The sequence below is a fragment of the Gobio gobio genome, assembly GCF_949357685.1.
Source record: "Gobio gobio genome assembly, chromosome: 11".
Classification (NCBI taxonomy): domain Eukaryota; kingdom Metazoa; phylum Chordata; class Actinopteri; order Cypriniformes; family Gobionidae; genus Gobio; species Gobio gobio.
The window spans coordinates 46,600,801-46,622,208 of NC_137104.1; the positions used below are offsets into that span (position 1 = coordinate 46,600,801).

At 36.0% G+C, this 21,408-nt stretch overlaps 1 protein-coding gene and 1 long non-coding RNA gene across 2 annotated transcripts in view; one reads left to right on the plus strand and one right to left on the minus strand.

Annotated features, from left to right (window-relative positions):
- khdrbs3 (KH domain containing, RNA binding, signal transduction associated 3) overlaps positions 1-21,408 on the plus strand; it is a 205,320-nt gene that overhangs the window by 104,376 nt on the left and 79,536 nt on the right. The window contains exon 2 of the mRNA XM_079828968.1: positions 17,037-17,155. Within this exon, the coding sequence (XP_079685094.1) occupies positions 17,037-17,155 (119 nt within the window). The remainder of the gene's footprint in view (positions 1-17,036; positions 17,156-21,408) is intronic.
- LOC307133739 lies at positions 8,154-9,627 on the minus strand. Its single transcript, XR_013817485.1, has 3 exons — positions 9,507-9,627; positions 9,333-9,392; positions 8,154-8,251 (listed from the first exon to the last, which is right to left on the minus strand). It is a non-coding gene; the product is annotated as an uncharacterized lncRNA (long non-coding RNA).

The following is a 21,408-nucleotide window of genomic DNA, read 5'->3' on the forward strand; positions in this document are numbered from 1 at the left end:
TGTCCTTCTATCTTTTTGGGACCTCAAAAGCAGAAATTAAAAAAATAGTCCTGCACATGCTCCTTCCTATAATGGCAGTGGATAGCGACCAGGCTTAAACATTACACAAATTATACAAAAGTATCACGCTATGATTCAGTGAGACGCGCGCCATATATGGAAAGTGTTCAGGAGGCATACTGTAAGGTTTTGCGAGAAAGAAGCCGTATTATTCAGTCAAAATACTGAGCTCGGCCGTTACTCTGTGCGTTACTCCGTTAGGCTACTCAGATATTTAGAAATGATGTTCGGGTCGGGCTCGGTCATGTCAGCACACTAAGGCATTGAACATTTGAAATTTAAAACAGCTTATTATGTAGGTAGTAGGGATGCCACAATTCTCAATATAATATTGAACCGTTCGGTACGGCATTCACGGTTCAATACGCGCTTGTGAATTGCGTTTTTTTCGGTTTCGCATTTAATTAATAATTTTTCTACAAATTCTATCATTTGCCTTCATCTCAATATACTGAATAACGCGACATACATTCACATCACACGTTAGTGGTAGAGTTATACTCACGGAACACTAGTTATTCACAATCACGAAAGTTCATTATGCGTTTTAAAGCCTTGCCTGAACATTCTGTCATCACAGAAGCCCGGCCCGCGTCCCGACCTGAGCCCAACAGGGATTAAGATATATAAAAGCTATTTCTTGCATTGAATTTCTAGCAAAAATAACTACATTGTGATATGTACATTTACCACAATGCAATATTACTGTACTGTGATGACAGAATTTGGTCATGCCATCCAACCTTATGACATAAGTACTATAAAACCCTGCATTGTCTTATTATTTAGGATGGATTGTTTTTGTGCAAAATGATTCATGATTTTTTTATTAGAAAGCAGCTACAGAAATATCTAAATTCATGGAAAGTAGATCAGCGTACGCGCTGGTGAGTGAGACCTCCCGCCGCGCCGCCATCACCATCTCCCTGTGACTTATCTGCTTTTCATTACAGCTTTGCCTGTAGACAGAATTGTTTCATAATGAAGAAATATATTTTCCCTCTGCCTCATGTTCATTTGCTTTACAATCCGAGCGCGTTGTGGGAATGCGGTGAGGTGCGAGAGAGAGAGACACCAGCGAGAGATTATGACATAAAAAAACGCCCTGAAGATTGTACCGAGTTAGTTAAAAATGCAGACGGATAGATATTCATGTTCATCAGGCCCCGCTGAAATAGTGGCACATAAAAAAAAACGCACTGAGAAAGCGTGTGTGTGAGCCTCGGAGGGCACACTCTCTGTCACTCCAGTCTGCAGCTTTAACACATCACATCGCAACATGCTTTTCCCGTGGGGGAAAAAAAGAAATGTGTTGGTTGTCATGGAAATCTATAGCCATTTTTCTTTCTCTCTCAGCTTTGAGCGGGGCTGAGTCCAGGGGGAGGGTTGCAGGAATGAGATGTGGGCAGGGTGACACGGGGCGATGACAGCGGGCAGCCGCTGGTATTGATCTGCGATCTGTCACGGCAGCCCACTCTTGAAAAAGCGCACTAAAGTGTTTCACAACACATATCTTATTTTTCATTTTCAGCTACTATTCTGTTTCGCCGGCACTCCACGGGACTGACCGTGAACTGGACTGCATGCAACCGTAAAAAACAGAGGAACTGGAGATGTGAGAAATTTATGGAAATCAATAACTAGACCAAAACTGTTCTGCATGCTTATTTCAGCCGATAAATATCAACATGGAGCTAAGCAAGCTTTGTCTCTTTCTTTTAGAGGTACATTTTGCCCTTTTAAAAGTGCCTTCCGCTCTGCTCCTCTCAGAGCAGAGTAGTGGCTTGAATATATGTTTTAGATGCTGGTCGCCGGCATGAGATAGGCCTACTGGCAGGGTCTAAAACGAATTCTCGCCAAGCACCAAATGCACATAAAAAATGGCTGGCGTTACTCACCAGTTGGTTTTAATAATTGCAACATAATACATGGCTGTCGGAATTTGGATTCTACCTATTTTTGCCTCAGGGAAAATATACTGTTTATCTTGGATGCCTATAGTTTTTTCTTTGAGAACTCCATGTGGCGCCATCATGTGCAATATTCTTGCCACCAAAATTAAAATATAAACAACTTTATCATTCCGGCTTTCTCTGTTTGACTGACTCATCTTGGATATGGTGCTGTTGGTGACAAAATTACTTGTTTGTCACCAATTTAAATGAAAAAAACAACAACAGCTAAATAATAGAATGAATGGATGGATAGATGGATGGATGGATGGATGGATGGATGGATGGATGGATGTCTTGTGAAATACTTTTTTCCAGGACTTTTTTATAAATAGAAATTTCAAAAGAGCAGCATTTATTTGATATAGAAAATGTGTAACATTATAAATGTCTTTCCTGTCACTTGATCAATTTAACATGCCCTTGATGAGTATTATTATTATTATTTAATCTACTTACCGCAAACTTTTTAATGGTAGTGTATCCTGGTTTCAAAAATTGGAGAGCTTGGCACAATATGTTTAAATTCTTGATTTAGAATGTTTAAATCAAGAGAAATAAGCTATTTTAACCAGGACACGGACCGTGTCCGTGCGTCACCTATCATTGACATCATACCCGCCTTACCCTCAATTTCTGGTTTTATTTTGTAGAAACTATGGAAACACCAAAGACACTTTAATATACTATGGGTTTTATTAGACAGGTGAACAACTGTTTGGATACATTAGACAGAAAACGAATCATATAGCTCAATACTATTAATCTTATTGTTTAAATCTAGTTGTCATGATTTACAGCGAGTACCATGTTTTACCATGCCTAATATCGATCTAGCTCACTGCAGTGCAATAAGTCTCATAGTAGCCGCAGAGCGAAAGCACAAAGTAGCATTATAACATAACTTTCAACACACTCAAATAATGTATCTAATATGATAAAACAGCACTGCGTTACCCCACATATGAATGACCGGAAGAAGCGGAAGTGGTCGTCTAATCGTGTAATAAAAGCCGCTCTAGCAGCTTCGTTCCGCTCTAACGGCTTCCAGCCCCACCCTGCTTCATACTAACGTTAATAAAACTTTAATACATTAGCACATCCATGAATAAGGTTATTTTCCACTGGCTGTAGAGGTGAAGACAACAGCTCCCATGATTCAGCAAAATCAGGGAGTCATCAAGCTAGCTTTTTTGAATAAGCGACCTCTAGCTGCGAAAATTACATACTTTATAACATCTTTTATATCTGGTAAAATAATATTTATTTTACCAGATAAATATTACAGTTGCTACTATAATAACTCAGTATGCTCAATATCCTTGTTATGATAGATCAATTGATAGGTCATGTGAAAAATGTGACATTTACGCACATGGCAGATGTTTTTATCCAAAGATATTTACATTGCGTTCAAGCTATTGTCATGTACTGTAAGCCGGCTGTAGAAAGCACACAACGCAGGAAATACAACAAAAACTGTCTTAAATAAATCCAACAGGAACAGGAGATGACAGGAATAATAATACAGCACGACCACATAAAACAACGACATGGAACAATGAATAGAAACCCAATTCAACAGCAAAATCTGAAATGCATCTCTTACGTTCCTCTATACAGCAAAAACAGTCACTCATGTTGCGGCTTTTCTCCTTTGTAAGTCTCTTTGAATAAAAACATCTGCTTAATGAATTAATATACTGATATGAGTCTATAGTTTGCCCCTTGCAAGGTTTAAACCTAAAGCTTTTTTTTGTTTTGTTACAAGCCCAGCTCTTTAACAAATGGGATTTGAGCCCAGACCTCTATTTAGAAACCAGGCAAGTCCTCACCTGAGAAGGTTGAAGCACCTTATATCTTATTACTCTTAAAGAAGCAGCCTTTTTAGTTCCACCTGGTTTAATTCTAAAGCACTCTGTGGTTGGTGTCTATTTCAAGAAGCACAAGACATTGTTTGTGAGCTTTATTTATGCAACACGGGCTGAATTCAGCAGCTGAATGACGCAGTTTGACACAGAATTCTATGCACTTTGACATTGTTTGCCATCACAAAGGTTCACATTTGGTCCTGCTCACGCTCTTGGTTGTCTACAGGGCAAGACTACAAAAACCGCAAATGAATGGCAAAGAAAACAGAGAAGGGTGGAGAAATGTTTGTACTTGAGCGTGTAATGTTCAACATTTGTCAGCTGTTCTGTCAAGTATGACCAGTATTAGTTTGGATGTTTGACACATCTTTTGTCATGAGAAGTATAGCTTTGTATTCTAGACCTCTGAAAATGCCTTTGTTGTTTTTTTTTCTTTGTGTGTGTGTGTTATTGTTTCTTCAAGCTTTTTCTGGTAACCGGTGAGGTTAAGTTTCAATAAGCGATATGACAGCAGATTTATTTCCAACTGCCATATATTGTGTGTAAAAAAAAAAATGTTTAAAATAAACATTTTTGCATGCTATACCTTTAGGAGACTACTAAACAGACATGTCTTGTCTTCAAGACCATTATATTAATTTGTATATGAAAAGTCAATTCTTAACTTAGAATCGGTCGCCGTATTGAATTGATGAGCATTTTCAAATCTCCCAGAGCTTCTCTTTGGGATGTTATTGCCAATCTTGCCACTTTTTTTTTGTTGTTGTTGTTGTTGTAAGCAGGAAGTGAAATTTGAGGATTTAATGGAGAGTTTCTGGCTTTCCTCTGCTGGAGTCTTAAGAAGGAGCTCGCCCTAATTCCACAAATCATAACAGCTTATGAATTTTAAATTGAAAAGCCCAAATTTCTTTTCTTTGTACTATTCATTTTGCCCCACCTGATCTCCAGTTCTATGCTGCCCATACACACATTTCACATGGCTGGAAGCTTTGGATGGAAATTAGATTATCCTGACATGCTAAAGACAAAAGCAAAGACCCCATCTTCTCAATAAACAGCTGCGCCACTTCATAACTTCGGATTTCAGCGCAAACCCCAGAATCTTACTCACCAACCACCCGCAATCTAGTTTAAACAGGTGCAAAATGTGCTGAACATATTTCGCTGTTATAGAGTATATGAGTTTCCAATATACTATAAAGTGCAGGTTATGGTCTATGATCCAATAAAAATACCCATGTTATTGTTCCAGAGTTTAGATTTGTTGGTAGGTCACAATCTTCTGAATGGAGATTCTGCTGTAAAGGCTGCTGGTTATCTAAGGAGGGAAATTTATATTTTTCAAGTGTTCTCTCTGGTGTGTTTTGTGCCCCTCCACTACAGGAATAATGACACGAAACAATGAGATGAACCACAGCCCACTGAATCCTCTGTCCCTGTGGACCTGTGAGGACTGAGGAAGGCAAAATTTGCTCTGGGCATAGATATACATGTAAATTAATTTGATATTTTATAAAAATAAAAAAAGTATGAAACACAGATCCAGATGAGACATGACAACACTCTAACAAGGCAACGTCAAATTTCCAGCTTAAAATAGTTGAATAAATCTCCATCCGAATGCACAAGTTTTATCACTGAGGTGCCATGCAAATGTATTTTTACAGACGTCCACATGAGAAACAATTACCGTCTGAATAGGGCTAATGTCTCCTAGAAACCAAATTGTAGATGATAATGCTATAAAATGCTAGCATGTGTATACACTGATGAATATTTATGAAAGTTTATTCATAAATATGAAAAGAGTAATCTTGAAAGGGTATAGATTACTATCATGCATGCATATTTAAAGGAATACATTAAAACAAAATGGTTCATGGTAATATAGGGTGATCTTATTAAGTCTTATCTGGTTTAAGTAAGTCATGTCTAAACAAAATACAGGTCCTAAAACTAACTTTTTGCCAGACCTGCCAATGGCCGGTGACTTAAGAAAATGTACCCGCCATAAATATTTTTTACCAGCCATAAAAAAGTGAAAATTCAAAATTCAATTTTGCTACCGTAGCTAAAACTACTAGCCTAACTAATAGACATTTTAAACATTATTATAGACAAGTAAACAGTCAGTAATAAAATAAGAACAAATAATTAAATTACAAGCAAAAACTAACAAAGATACAAATGAAATAAACGGTGCTTTTTAGGTTTTCAGTAGTTTTCAGGTACAGAAATGTAATAAAAGTAAGCAAATGTGAAAAAAACGGCATGTCTTCACTGTATAAATTAAACATCCCTATTAATTAATCTTTATAAAAGTTACAAAAGTTATTCAGTCAACAGAAGTGAGTGTTTTTTTTCTTTGTCCTGTGTTGTTTGATTTAACGTTAAAAACACAGACAGCAACAGGACTATTAGGCTGCTGTCACTTTAGGAGCAAACGCACAGATCCAATATACTGGTACTGATACATATGCGTTTACTTTCTCAACTGTTTATGTTCACTTAAGATATAACCGACTATGTTAATCAGGATACTCCCTATTTTATGACAATTTTGAGTGACTTTGTCCTATTAAGTGCAAGAAAACGTGAAAGAGAGCTCAGTTTAGTATCTGTGCTGTGAGACGCGTCTTACTGTGTGTGTGCTTTGGATGTGTTCCCACATCGCTCGAGTAATTAAAATGAGCTCCCTTTCGAGTCTACTTTGCTTTGCAGCACTGGCATGCACTGCATGAAAAAAGGTGTATCCGGACCAGTATACTCCTGTATACACTGCTGAAATTCGGAAGAATCCAGGAGTATACTGGCCGGATAGGTCAAATTCCATGGATCCGTATATGTCCGTATTCATCCGAAATGGTACCAAATCGGATGTATGTTGTGGCCGTATACTCCCATGCTACAGCCATTTGTTGCCATGGCAAATAATCCCATCAAGTTTTTCCCAGGAGACATTTTCACACCTCTAAACAGCTTTGCCTTCCATCCCCTATTGGTCCTTCATCTCAAACTGGATTGGTTGTTTTTTTTAAAACCACTCCCAAAACCCAGACTGCTATTGGAGGACAGGACGCATTGAAAACCCAGTCAAGTGACTTTATTGGTTACTTCTAAGGCTAAGGGTGGGCTAGGTTTTGTAGCATAGGGACTTGATTGGTTATAGGCCAGCTATGCAGATTTTGCTAATTAATATATAATATACATATATAAAAAATAATCCCCTCTCCCTCCCAAAAGAAAAATACACACAAAACAATTTGAGAAAGTCTGAAATATTTATTAAAAAGGTATTAAAAAAAAAAAAAAAAAACATTCTTAACAGCATTATAAACGAACATTAAAACAATGGTGAAACAAAAACAAGTGAACTAAATGTATTTAAAAGGGATGAAAATGTAAAGGAACAAATGTAAAAATATAAACAGTCCAAAGAACATAAATATACGTTAAATTGAATTGGTAAAGAAACAAAAAGGGAAAAAAAATTAACAAAATGCATTTAAAAGACAGATGTAAAGGAATAAAATACACAGTGAACATAAAAAGGAAAAGAATAAATATACAAATTAAACAATATAAAATGAGAACAATAAATTTATAAGACAAAAAAAAGTGTATATAAAATACACATAAATATTCCAAGTAAACAATATAACCAAATAAAAAGAACAAAGAGCATTATAAACATACATTCAAATGAATGGGGGAAAAGATAAGTGAACAAAATGTTTCTAAAGGAAGGCGACGTAAGAGGAACAACAATACAAAACATGGAGATCAAAAGCAACATGGACATCTAAAAAGGAACAAACATACAAAGTATACAATATAAAACGAGACAAAGAAATCTATAAATTAAAAAGTGCATATAAAATATATGTAAATGTTCTATATATGGGAACCAATAAAAGTATAAGTATATAAACATAAAAATAAAGAAAATATAAAATGGAACAATTGAATATTAAAATTATAATTATAAAATAATTGTGACCAACTCTAACACAATGTTGTTTGAGCTAGCCAAACCATCCACACTGGCCTTCCATCAACAACAGCATCATCTTCATCTTCATCAGGTCTATAGTTGCGGTCTTCCACAGGTTATGTCTTGGTTTCTGCAACCCTGGACCTGGTCTCCAGCAACTGCAAAACATGACAGTAAATTAACCACTAAAACTCAGAGAGGAGTATAGTAACATTCTGGAGGGAAAAAGCTTAACCGGTTTCTTAACTTACCCGTCTCTTTCTCTGACGGTTCTGTGTGATGTTCTTCATAGTGTTTCTTTTCTGGGCCTTTTCAGACTGAGCCAAAGAATACTTCCTCAGCAAAGTCTCACAAAATAAAATACATCTTGCGACCTGCCAAATAATACATTAATAATATATAGTTAATGCCAATAAAAGTAAGTAAAACAATTCAATTAAAATGTATTTGTATAGCGCTTTTCACAATACATATTAAGGGTTTTTCCTGGGTCAAAAATGGTCTTCGGTGGTGGCTGACAGACATGGTCATCCATACATACACACACACACACACACACACACACACACACACACACACACACACACGGTAAAAAAAAAAATACCCTACCCACTTGATCTGCAAGCGCAAAACTGACAATAAATTTGAAATAAATTCAAAGAAAGTTTGTAACTTTTGCTTATCTTATTTTGATACCTTGATGTTTGTTTTTTTTCCTCATTTTTACACTATTTACTGATAATTGTTTGTTTTGGTAATCATATCAATATTAAAAAAATGAACAAATAGCCTAATTTTCTGCCATATACAATCAGCTAGCTAACAACAACTTTGTTCTGGGAACCAGTCGTTAAAATGATTCAGTTCAAAGGAGTCATTAGGTGGCGAATCGGACATTAGCAGACGCGTTGTGTGTGAATCCCGTCTTTAGAACATCGCGAAAGATTTGTCAACACACAGAAAACACTACATAACCGGATAGGATTTGTTTCCTGTTTATTTAAAGTATGCTTTATGCAGCTGGTCAGAGAATCAGTCAATGTTTTTTGAGCGCATTTCACACCCAGCGGTAATTAAAGGAAGACGTCTGATAGCGCCACGTGCAACATGGATTCGGTCTTCCGACCTTTTGATTTTGATTAACGTAATATGTGAAACATTAGAAAGCTAAGAATGCTTATTTTGAAGACAGAGAGTGTGCGAGCGGGGTAGGAGCTCTGATCGTTCTCTCTGTCACTCAGTTAACGCAAGCGCAGCAGTCATCTGTTCTACATCACTCATAAATCACAATAACTGATCAAATAAGGCTTTGGCGCAAAAATTTGTTTTGGCGGCCGGCAAAAAATGTTCAATGTAGGAAAAACCCTGATATTGTTTCAAAGCAACTTCACAGAAAATGCATGCGTCTACATTACAGAAAAAAACAGAGAACATTAAAATAATTTTTAAGATTACCTTTTACACATTCAGGGTCAACATCTGTAAAAGTTCTTCAGGATCATGGATCCAAAACTTCTGGATCATGAGGGGGGAAGAAACATGCACACACACAAATGAATATTAATTTGTTTGATAAAACATTAATATTAATTATCAACTTACGGACAAGGACTTGCAAAACATACTCACCAGGCCCATACAAAAACTTCACAGTAGATCCAAAATCCTGGTTTGCCTATAATTTTTCAGAGTCCAAGTATGGTGGTTTCCTGTCCTCTCTGTTGAACAAGTGTACATGACAGTGTTTTCGGATTACTCATTCCAAAACTCTGTTACATTTTATGACAAGCTTGATCTTAAAACTAGCTGACAGTAGGGATGGGCATTATGACCATATAATTATACATACATGAGAAATTATATTTTACAATAACGATATCACAATATATTTATTTTGATGGATATTTTATTAAAATGCTACAGAATAATACTGCTTTAAAAGTCTTCACTGTATGATATTCAATTAATTAATATCACTTGATTCTTAAAGAAGCAGAAGGTCTTCTCTATTCTTTTGTTTTATTAAAATGATGACAAAGCTGCAGCCCCTTTAAAGTCGGCATGAAACGGAAGTTGAGATCGTCTTTTTCTCCTTATTGTGACGTATATCCGAGTGAAACGGCTTCTGAAATTAGAAAAAATGTAGGGCGAGGCTTGATTTCGTCCTTCGGGAATTGATTGGATCGATGGAAGTTGGGCGTTGCTAACAAAATGGAGGCAGATTTGAAGTTTGCACTCAGTTGTGGAGAAAAACTCAATCTATCTCTTAAATAAATGTATTTTCTTTCTAAATCTTTTCTACATAATGTTACTGAGCATATTTCCTCACTTTTCGCTGGTTTATGCTACAGATTTTACTTATTTTAAGCCTTTTATGGCTTTATTTCTGTAAAGCTTTTTTCTCAGCTCTCCCTTATAAAGGGGGCGCGCCGTAAGCGCGTTCACACGCTGCATTCCTCAGTGCGAGTCGTCACGATAAGCTGTTCGTCCGACTATATTGAGTAATTTTTACATTAAAAAAAGCTTTTATTTCTCATATATTTCTCTCGTTTTGCCTCAAGTCCTTCTTGAAGAAGGTATTGTGTATACCGAGAAAAATGCACCTAACCACGATCAGTGACATGTTTCTGAGAGGAGGTGCAGAAACGAGACGGGGCGATAACCCCGCCCTCGCGCCATAGCACATGACCGGGAGAGAAGAGAGGTCGTTTCATGGGGGAGGGAAAGTTAACATATTTGATTAAAGATTATAAGGGTAAATGAATTTTTAAAAAATAATGAAGTGCACAGATAAATCAGTTATAGTAAACACTACAATATTAATATAAAAATACAAATTGTAAAATTTGATTTCATGCCGCCTTTAAGAACGGATGCACAGAATGACACACATCCGGGTTTCCCCACGTTAACTTGAACTGTTTGACTTTACTTAAGACATAACTGACTGTTTAAATCAAGTGAATACCTCACATGACAGGCTTACTGAGATAACTGTGTGCATTTTACAGAAAGATAATTGATTTCGGGATCGCATGCTGTCTGAGAGAGGCTTATTTAAACACATGCATGTCCCGTTCATTATTCTACAATCTACATTCATGCATGTTTCCTTGTCAAAATGTCAAAAAGTTTTAGTACAGTCAGTGCTGCGTTATATACGCTATATTCCCATTCCGCAATATAAAAAGGTAATGTTAACGTTTACAGCAAAATCGCTAACAATAGTCAGTATCATCAGATCGCCATAACACCCAGCCCTAGCTTAACAATATTACAACAACAAAAACACAGAAACAGAATATGTAAGTTAATCACGATTAGCATATGACTTTAATGCACTAACGTTATACCTTGATGAGCAGTAGAAACAATATAAAGGGATTTACGTTACCTTCTGCCGTCTGCTGTCCGCCATTGGAAACTTAGTCTGTTCGTATTCATGTTTTTTCGTTCTCAGTCGACATCCCACCATCAAAATTAGTCCAAAATAAGATTTTAACAGGTTTAAATGGTCCATGCAATGCCATTAATAGACCGACGTGAAGATTAGAAGCCGCGATCGCGTCGCGTCCCCGCGAGCCACGATCAACTCCAACGACAACGGCAACGGGTGTATAATTCAAACTGAAGGCGCGCACTGTCATTGGCCAGATTTCTGGATGACGTTCAGATTGACCAATCACGCTCAAAAGAACACGGAAAGACAGCAAATAGCCTTGCAAATATAGAAAAAAATTGTTTTAAACAACAGTTAGAAAATGTGTATATTTATTTTTATTTGCTGTTATATTTAATTAATTGGTCAAATGGTGTTTTGTGGTGTGGGCAGAAGTTTCAACCTGGAGAGCAGTGCAGATTTGTACTCTTTAAAAACAATTATTTTTTGATATTTAGTTTGCTATATATTTTGTTATATTTGTATCCAGAATTGAATGTAAAAATACACCTTCACTGTAAAACAGAAAATTAAATTAAAATATCTTAATTTAAATAAGGAAAAATCTGTAAACTAATAGTGTTTTCTCTAAAACGTTTAATGTAAATTTCTGTGAAGTTTTTTAACTTTATTTGACTTAAGATATTTGACTTTAATTTTACGTTTTTTGTTTTGCAGCTGTAGCTGCTGTTTTTTTAGGTTTTTATTTTTACAGTGTAAATATAAAACTAATAAGATTTACTTCAAAATGACAAAGAATAATGTTAAATTGTTAGTATGGACATAAACATAAATCTTTAATATAATGAGCTAAATATTGTATTACAGTTGTTAATTTACAGATATTGTTTGTAATTTTGCATGAATTTGTTATTTATGAAAACAGAAAAATAATACAGTTATGTTCCTGTATAAAAAAATGAGAATTACTGTAGTTTGTCATTAATGATATAATCCTTAAAATAACAGTCAAGTTGTTTATTTAGATATTGTTTGTAATTTTACATCGTTTTAAACATAATTCAAAATTACAAGAAAATACTGTAAATAAACTGAAGTTTTTTTCTGTAAAATTAGGATTATTTTTATTGGTTGCCTTATTTTTATTGGTAACCTTATTGGTTGCACCTACATCTATTGTGAGTGGTGGATTTCAAACCTCAAAACGCCCCTCTTTTGCAGCGTGTTAAAGTTAAGAATCTTGGAGTGACACTTTTTGTGAACAGTTGCAGAGCTGAAAGATCTGCTTGTGTTTCTGTGTTTCTTGAGCAAGTGAATCCCTGCTCTTTTTTATTCCATATTTTTATTTTGAGCATATCAGTTTTTGGTGTTTTTAAAACAAACTTTTTCATTTTCCACATTTCATCTCCTCTTTATTTAATTCTATTATTGCCTACAATTTGTAAAACTTTGCAAAAATTGTTTGGGGATAGTCTAAAATGTTTGGTTAATTATCCTTTGTTAATTCCATTGCATTTCTTTGTTTATTTCATTACATATTCAGATTTTTTTGTGAACGTATATGTTCAGACAGGGTTTTTATTTTGTACTGTTTTTATAAAAAATATTTGATTAAGAGACTCTTTTCATGCAGTGGTTTTAAGGCCCTGACACACCATTCTGATGGTTTGACCCAGACCCAGGCAACGTGAACCAACCCCACAGTCGGCTTTAGTCATTGCTAGTTCAGTTTAGTGTTTCAGGGCCTTAAGAATTCTTTTTTCTGTGCAAAAAGCTTGTTTGCTGTAGCCTACAGTAGACCAGAGATAATTCTCAATCCTGAAGTCCTCCCTCTGAGAACAGCCAGCACAAGTGTCAGTCATTAACATATGAAAGGTCTTCTTCACACCTAACAGTCTTCAGTCCTAGCACACCCAGCAGTGTTTCAGCTGTATATGTCCGTGAAATTTCACGGATTCCTGTATACGTCCGCATACGTGAGGTTTCCGGGTTTTTCTGGAAATATACTGTTCCGTGTTAGTCTGATCCGCTTTTTCCCACATACATCCGGTAAACATCAAATTACACAGGAGTATACCATGCCCGGATAGTGCCGGATTTCAGTGTTTTCATGCAGTGATGCCAACTGTCCCGAGCGTTGTTCATGTTCATGAATTGTTAGTTTTCATAAAAATGTTATGCGAGCGACACCGTTTCACTCGCCAACACGCATTTGGCGCTTGCCGAGTGTTAATTTTAGCCCGTGCTAAAGTAAATTATCGCAGTGAAGTTTAGTTTGTAATAATGGCACATATAGGCCTCAGATTCATGGTCTAAACAGAGTTGGCGGCTTTATTTTTTCAGTTTGAGTAGAAATGCTTTCCTGATTAGTCGAGGGATTGGATGATGTCTTAATTTTGCATAAACTGTCCTCACCAAAGCACAAATAATGGAAAAGAGTGTTGAATATTAAAGCGCAATAACCGTCACAAGATGACAGACTGTAGAAAAGAACATTAAAAGTGCTTTTTATATTTAAAGAGTTTTGAAGTGCTCTAAATATCATTAAGAGTTAATGGCCAAGGTTTACTGTATAAGTTTTGGGAATGTTCATCAGGAAGTAATATACAGTCTGTATGTATGCACACACACACACACACACACACACACACACACACACATATACATATATATATATATATATATATATACATATATATATATATATATATATATATATATATATATATATATATATATATATATATATATATATATATATATATATATATATATATATATATATATATATATATATATATATATATATATATATATATATATATATATACATATACACACACACACACACACACACACACACACACACACAATACAATTCATCATCTTTAAATCAATAGTTTTTAAAATGTTATTCAATTATGTAATTCATAATGCTTCATGGTTCTTTTCCTCATTAAAGCTGTTAAGTACACAGTCTTGTACCTTTGACTTTTTTGCTTCAAATCAAAGTTTGTAACACAACAATTCACCAGTTTGGTTCATGGCTTATAAATATTAAATGAAGACGTTCCCTATGGAAAAAATGAAAAATCTTTCCAGAACCAAGGCCGATGATAGGCACTGTTGCAATGCATTCCATTGATGACTTATCTCATTATTAATTAGTCATTGTTACATAAACATATTAATATTCATAAGCCAAGCTTTAAATATAGAATAACTGGCATATTGCAATGGGACGAGAATTAAGTTTTATTTTATATGTACCATGCCAACTTGAGTGGACCTTCTTGAGGTTTGCTTGAATATTTTTACTTGTTTGATAAATATTTGTGGACACACAATTCTAACTTAAATTAGTTATGATCCATAAATCAGGTCAGCAGTAGAGGATTTTCTCTGACACATTAAAACTGTACTGTCAAATTTGGGTTACACTTTATTTTAACGTGACCTAGTTGCATTGTACTTACTCAAGTACTGAGTAATATTAATTAACAACATGTACTTACTATAGAGTTATGGTTAGAGTAAGTGTTTGGTTTAGGGTTAGTTACTTGCAATTATGCATAATTTACTGTCATTACTAGAGTAAGTACATGTAGTAACTAGTGCTGTTAAATCGATTAATCGCATCTAAAATAAAAGTTTATGTTTGCAGAATATATGTGTGTGCACTGTGTATAATTATTATGTATATATATAAATTCATGTTTATCATTTATGTTTATATTTAAGAAATATTAGCATGTATATACTGTATATATATGTAAATTAGGGCTGTCAAAAGATTAAAGGGTTAGTTCACCCAAAAATGAAATTCTGTCATTAATTACTTACCCTCATGTCGTTCGACACCCGTAAGACCTCCGTTCATCTTCGGAACAGAAATGAAGATATTTTAGTTGAAATCTGATGGCTCTGAAAGGCCTCCATTGGCACAATGGCACTTTACACTCTAAAGACCCTTAAAAGGTACTAAAGACGTCATTACAAAGTCCATCTCACTACAGTGGTTCTAAAATAACTTTATGAATCAGCGAGAATAGTTTTTGTGCACAAAAAAAACCTAAATAATGACTTACATAGTGATGGCGATTTCAAAACAACGCATCATGAAGCTTCGAAGCGTTATGAATCAGCGAGTCGAATCAGCGGTTTGAATCGCCAAATTTCAGCAGTTTGGCGGTTTGACACACGATCCGAATCATCATTCGGCTCACTGATTCATAACGCTTCGAAGCTTCATGATGCCTTGTTTTGAAATCGTCATCACTATGTAAGTCGTTGTTTAGGGTCGCCTAAAAAACTATTGTCGCCGATTCATAAAGTTATTTTAGAACCACTGTAGTGAGATGGACTTTGTAACGACGTCTTTAGTACCTTTTAAGGGTCTTGAGAGTGTAAAGTGCCATTGTGCCAATGGAGGCCTTTCAGAGCCATCAGATTTAAACTAAAATATCTCCATTTCTGTTCCGAAGATGAACGGAGGTCTTACGGGTGTCGAACGACATGAGGGTAAGTAATTAATGACAGAATTTTCATTTTTGGGTGAACTAACCCTTTAATCGCGATTAATCGCATCCAAAATAAAAGTTTGTGTTTACATAATATATGTGTGTGTACTCTGTTAATTATTATTTATATATAAATACACACACAAGCATGTATATATTTAAGAAATATATATATAAAACATTTATATTTATATATATTATAGATTATATAAATGTATATACAGTATATACATGCAAATATTTCTTAGATATATATACATGAATGTGTGTGTATTTATATATAAATAATAATTAACAGAGTACACACACATATATTATGTAAACACAAACTTTTATTTTGGATGCGATTAATCACGATTAATCTTTTGACAGCCCTAATATATATATATAAATATTTTATATAAATATAACACATTTTTTTTCAATATATACATGCATGTGTGTATATGTATTATACACGGTACACACACATATATTATGTAAACACAAATTTTTGTTTTGGATGCAATTAATCGCAATTAATCGATTTGACAGCACTAGTAGTAACGTGTAACTACGTCACCTTTAAATAAAATGTTCCCCAAATTCGATATGAAATCATGTTTAAAAATATGATGAGCAAAATTGTTTTTGGCCGTTTGATTGCATAAGTTACATCTTGCAGTTGATTGAGCAATTTAATCATTGTACTGTCCAGATTATGTGAACTTTTCTTGTTTAGATTTTCCTATCATCTAGTCGCCACCACTAAAACAACCTTTTCCATATTGCTTTCTGCTAAGTACATCAATGAACCAACTCTGTCCCAATAATGCAACGTATCATGAGTACCCACAGTGATACTACGACCCACACACATACAAGAACTCATTAATGTGACTAATATCCCAGCACCCCACTGTGTCCCACAACAACAATGACTTCTGTGCGCGCCCGAAGAGCTCATTTACACACTTTAATGTCTAATCAGACGACGCTTGCCACACCGACAGAAATATCCTCCAATCACAGAAGAAATGTCTATCAGATATGATTATAAGCACATCCAATTGAATTACAGCGTGGTCAATGGAAGCTATTTCACAGTCCACCGATCAGTCAAAAATACGCATGACATAAGTACAAATGACATCGGGCAAATGGCAAGACCGTTATCTGGACCTGAGATTCACTCTGATAAACCTTTATTCTACCTAGATAATGATTTGACTAACTCTCCCTATCTTTCTCTCTCAACAGAAATCGAAAAGATTCAGAAAGATGAAGACAAAGAGGATGAGAAGTTCATCGATGTGGTCATTAACAAGAACATGAAACTGGGACAGAAGATTTTGATCCCTGTAAAACAGTTTCCCAAAGTGAGTACGACAAAACTTTTTTTACAATGTGTCGTATTATATAGTCACTGTAACAATATTCCACTGGAGGCAAGTTGTTGGACCCAAATGCAGCTTTATTCCAAACAAAAACATAAAACAAGGCCTTGGCAAAAACAAACTATAAAGAGCTTTAACTAACAGAACTCACCGACAGCGGGTTACAACATTCAATACTTGACAAAGACACATGGCAAACATGAGGGCTTAAATACACACAGACTAATGACAAGACAAGTGACACCTGTGAACAGTGATGATACAATGAACCAATGACATGACAACACATGAGGGCATGGGAATCACATGACAAAACCAGGAAGTGCATGACAAGACTGTGAACATGACACTAAAACATAAGCAAGAACATGATAAACTTAAAACATGAACAGGGAACAGGGAACAATGAACATGAACCAACACCAAAACACCCTGTGACAGTCACTGACACTAATGTTCAAATTTGTGGTAAGATTTTTTGACACCAAGGCTGCATTTATATGATAAAAAACAGTCATATTGTGAAAAAGTATTACAATTTAAAATAACAGTTTTGTATGTTAATATATTTTAAAATGTTATTTATTCCTGTGATGGCAAAGCTGAATTTTCAGCATCATCAGTGTCACTTGATCCTTCAAAAATCATTCTAATATGCTGCATTTTCAATGTTGAAAACAGTTGTGATACATTGTGGTGCAGCAGGCGCAATGATATTACGCAGCGTCTGAAAATAGTCCCCAGCATGCTCCCTGTGCAAGCAGGTTGTCCCGTTGGCTATGTTGACGGAAGTTAGCCTATTTTAAGGCGCTAAGTAATATCATTGCACCGCTGCACCCATGGTACGGCAGCAAAGTTCCTTGATTATTACGCAGGAATGAGAGTATAGTTCCTAGCCTAGAAAATCACAACTTTTGATTTTCCGTTAGTCTTATGCTGCGTTCCAGGCGGGTTTTTGAGCCCGTAAGTAACGACTTCAAACCACGAATCACGACTTTGTACACTCTAAAAAAAAAAAAAGGTTCTATATAGTCCCATTTCCCCTGAAATTACCCGGAACAATTTGTCCGAGGAACTTTTTTTACAGGAACTTTTTTTTCCCCCAGACCTGCTACTGTATGCGTTTCCACTGCGGTCTAAAGTACCGTGAAGATTAGGCAAATTAGTCCAGTGATGTAGGACTGCGCGCGGCTGCTCCTCCCAGTCGGCGATGGACAGTAATCATTTTTTTGCAATACTGTCTGCAACAATAACAAGTATGGAGGAGATGCAAGCAGCGCTGCTTTTGCTGTTTATGTATTGGTTTACTAAAGAGGTAATTAACAAAATGGCGGAAAAGAGACGAGCACTGATACTAAAGCGTATTCTGAAAGCTCGTAAATCTAGATTTAAAATAAGACAACCTATGTTATTATCAGCTATTACGGACATTGACCGTGAGGTGACTGATATTTACTGAACGCAGAACGAACCTTGCAAAAGACTTTTAAAAATGCCGGTTGAAATTAAATGCTGGGTGAACTCAACCAATCAGCATGTTCAGCGCCCAAGTTACACCCTCGAAAGTTCCCGAACTTTGAAAAAGTACTACCTCGGGAGCAGGGCCGTTTGGAGGGGGAAATATTTACCCGGAACTTCATTTAGACCCTGGTTCCTGCGGTCGAAACACACCGAGTACCATCCCAAAGTTCCTAGTTCCTGGGGAAATTTCCTGTGGTGGAAACGCGGCTTAAGGCACCAAAAATGGTTCTTGGCTCGTGATCATAGGGGAACCTTTTTAAGTGCTATACAGCACCAATTTTGGTGCTTCAGTGGTTCTTCAACAGTTCTTCAGAGGTTCTTCACCGGTTCTTTGACTAAGGTGCTATACAGCACCGCTTACTAATGTGCTATATAGCACCGCTACCATATACAGAACATGTTAAGATATGGTGCTATATAGCACCAAAAGTGGTTCCTCTATGATTACGACAAAGAACCATTGTTGAGCCAAATAGAACCTTTTTTTTTTTTAGAGTGCAGCGCTCCAGGCAAAGTCACACCAAACTGTCTGAGCGGTACCTAGATGTAAACAAAGCATGGCGGACCATACGGTGCTTACGCTCATTTACAATCATTTCTATCGCCAAAAGTGCTTACTCCTTACTTATTTGAGGGAAACAGAGGAGAAAAAACAGTGCATAAGGCAAGAGAAGCTGTTATACCTTTTATTTTACGTTATTTGTATATTTGGAAATGTATTTGGTATTAATTTATTCTTGCGCTTAATGGACTGAAAATTAGCTAACGCTAGAAAAGCTGCTGATAATGCATAACATTTAATAGATACAATTAAATAATAATAATAGACAAATAATAGAGCCTATTAATAATACCTTATTTTAATAAACAATTAGTTTTTTTAATGTACGACATTCATAAACACCGCGTCCGTAGGGGCTGCCATTGTTGTTTCGCGGGCTATGTGACGTCAGAGCACGTAACTGGGAGGACATCGATCTAGTACGAGTTCACGGGGGGGAAGTAACGGGTTCGACTGCCGTTCCAGTGCACTTTCACGGGTGGAAGGTTGGAAAAACACGGGTTACGGGTTGCCTGGAACGCGGCATTAGTACACGGTGTAACTACAGAAGAGTCAAGTTTTAAATAGGAAAAATATCGAAACTCTTTGGTTATGTTTGAGCCAGATGCTAACGGTCTAATTAGATTTAATGATCTATGCTAAGCTATGCTAAAAGTGCTACCCAGAGATCGGCTGAATGGATTCGAAAACGGTAAAACTCAACTGTTTAACTCTAGGGGAGTTGGAAAATTAGCCTATTTCCAAAAAAAGTGGAGTGTTCCTTTAAATGCGATGGCAGAAATCCTTGACGTTCGGCATGCCTTTACCGCAGCTGATAACCTTTCATTTGTTTAAGCACTTCACTAGATATACAGACCACAGTCATTTCTCAGGGTGGAAAGCACTTGTTAATATGAACACGAGTTAGATATTGAAGCATGGTGCGATTCCAGCAAATGGGCCTAATTTCCATATTGTTGCTGTTGAGTGTGTTATTTGATGATTTTTTCCCCTCCTTCGCAGACGTAGAGGTGATCGTGACCTTGACGGCAGACTATCACATTATCATACCGCTGAGCGCGTGTGTGTGTTCATGTGACGTGTGCATATATTCCTGCTGTATTCCCAAAAGACTCGCACATGAGGACCAATCCGTTCTGTACCTCATTAAGTTTGTGCTTTCGTAGCTTTCCAAACATCATTTAATGGGCTTCTTTGTTTGCCTGGTTTTTAATTCACACCGTTTCATCTTGAGAGGGTGGAAGAGCGACACATAGCAGGAGAATAGAAAGATCTAGAGAAATGGAAGCAGCAGGTGTAAATGTCTGACTTTCTCTTTTAGGGCAGTGGAAGTGTTTTTAGAAAAAGGATAATTAGAACTGCGTGTTTATGAGTGTTTGAGGAGGCGTTTTAGTGAAGAAAGAGAGGAGTAAAGGAACAGGAAACGTGAAAGGAGAATAGCATGTGCTCATGTTTCTTTGTTTATCATATAGTCACACACTTTCCATTCACTTTTATTATTATAAATGTGTATATATATGAGTTTGGAATCATTTTCGAAAGAAGTCTCTTATGCTCACCAAGGCTTGCATGTATATAAAAACAGTAATATTGTGAAATATTATTACAATTTCAAAGAACACTATGTGTCCTGTGATCAAAGCTGAATTTTCAGCATCATTCCTCCAGTCGTCAGTGTCACATGATCCTTCAGAAATCATTCTAATAGGATGATTTGCTGCTTGAGAAACATTTCTTATTATTAGCAAGATTCCTTTTGATGGATAAGGTTCAAAAGAACAGCATTTACTTGAAATTTAATTTTTTTGTCACACTATAAATGTCTTTACTGTCACTTTTGATCAACTTAATGCATCCTTGCTGAAAAAAGCACCAGATCAGCATTAGAATGATTGGACTGTACTATAGTATATAGCTGGTTAAATGCAAGCAATCAAACCTACTTCAACAAGTGAATTGGCCTCCTTTCATGACAAATGGACCCTGGGCAGATGCATAACTCATGCTTAACATGAGAGAGTAGATGGGCTTTTGGCAGCTACATACATTTGTGCACATATATATATATACATGGTATTCAAGCAGCCATGTGTGTGCACACACATTCGGAGAGTGATAATGTGTGTGTGTGTGTGTGCTATTTTTTGAAGAG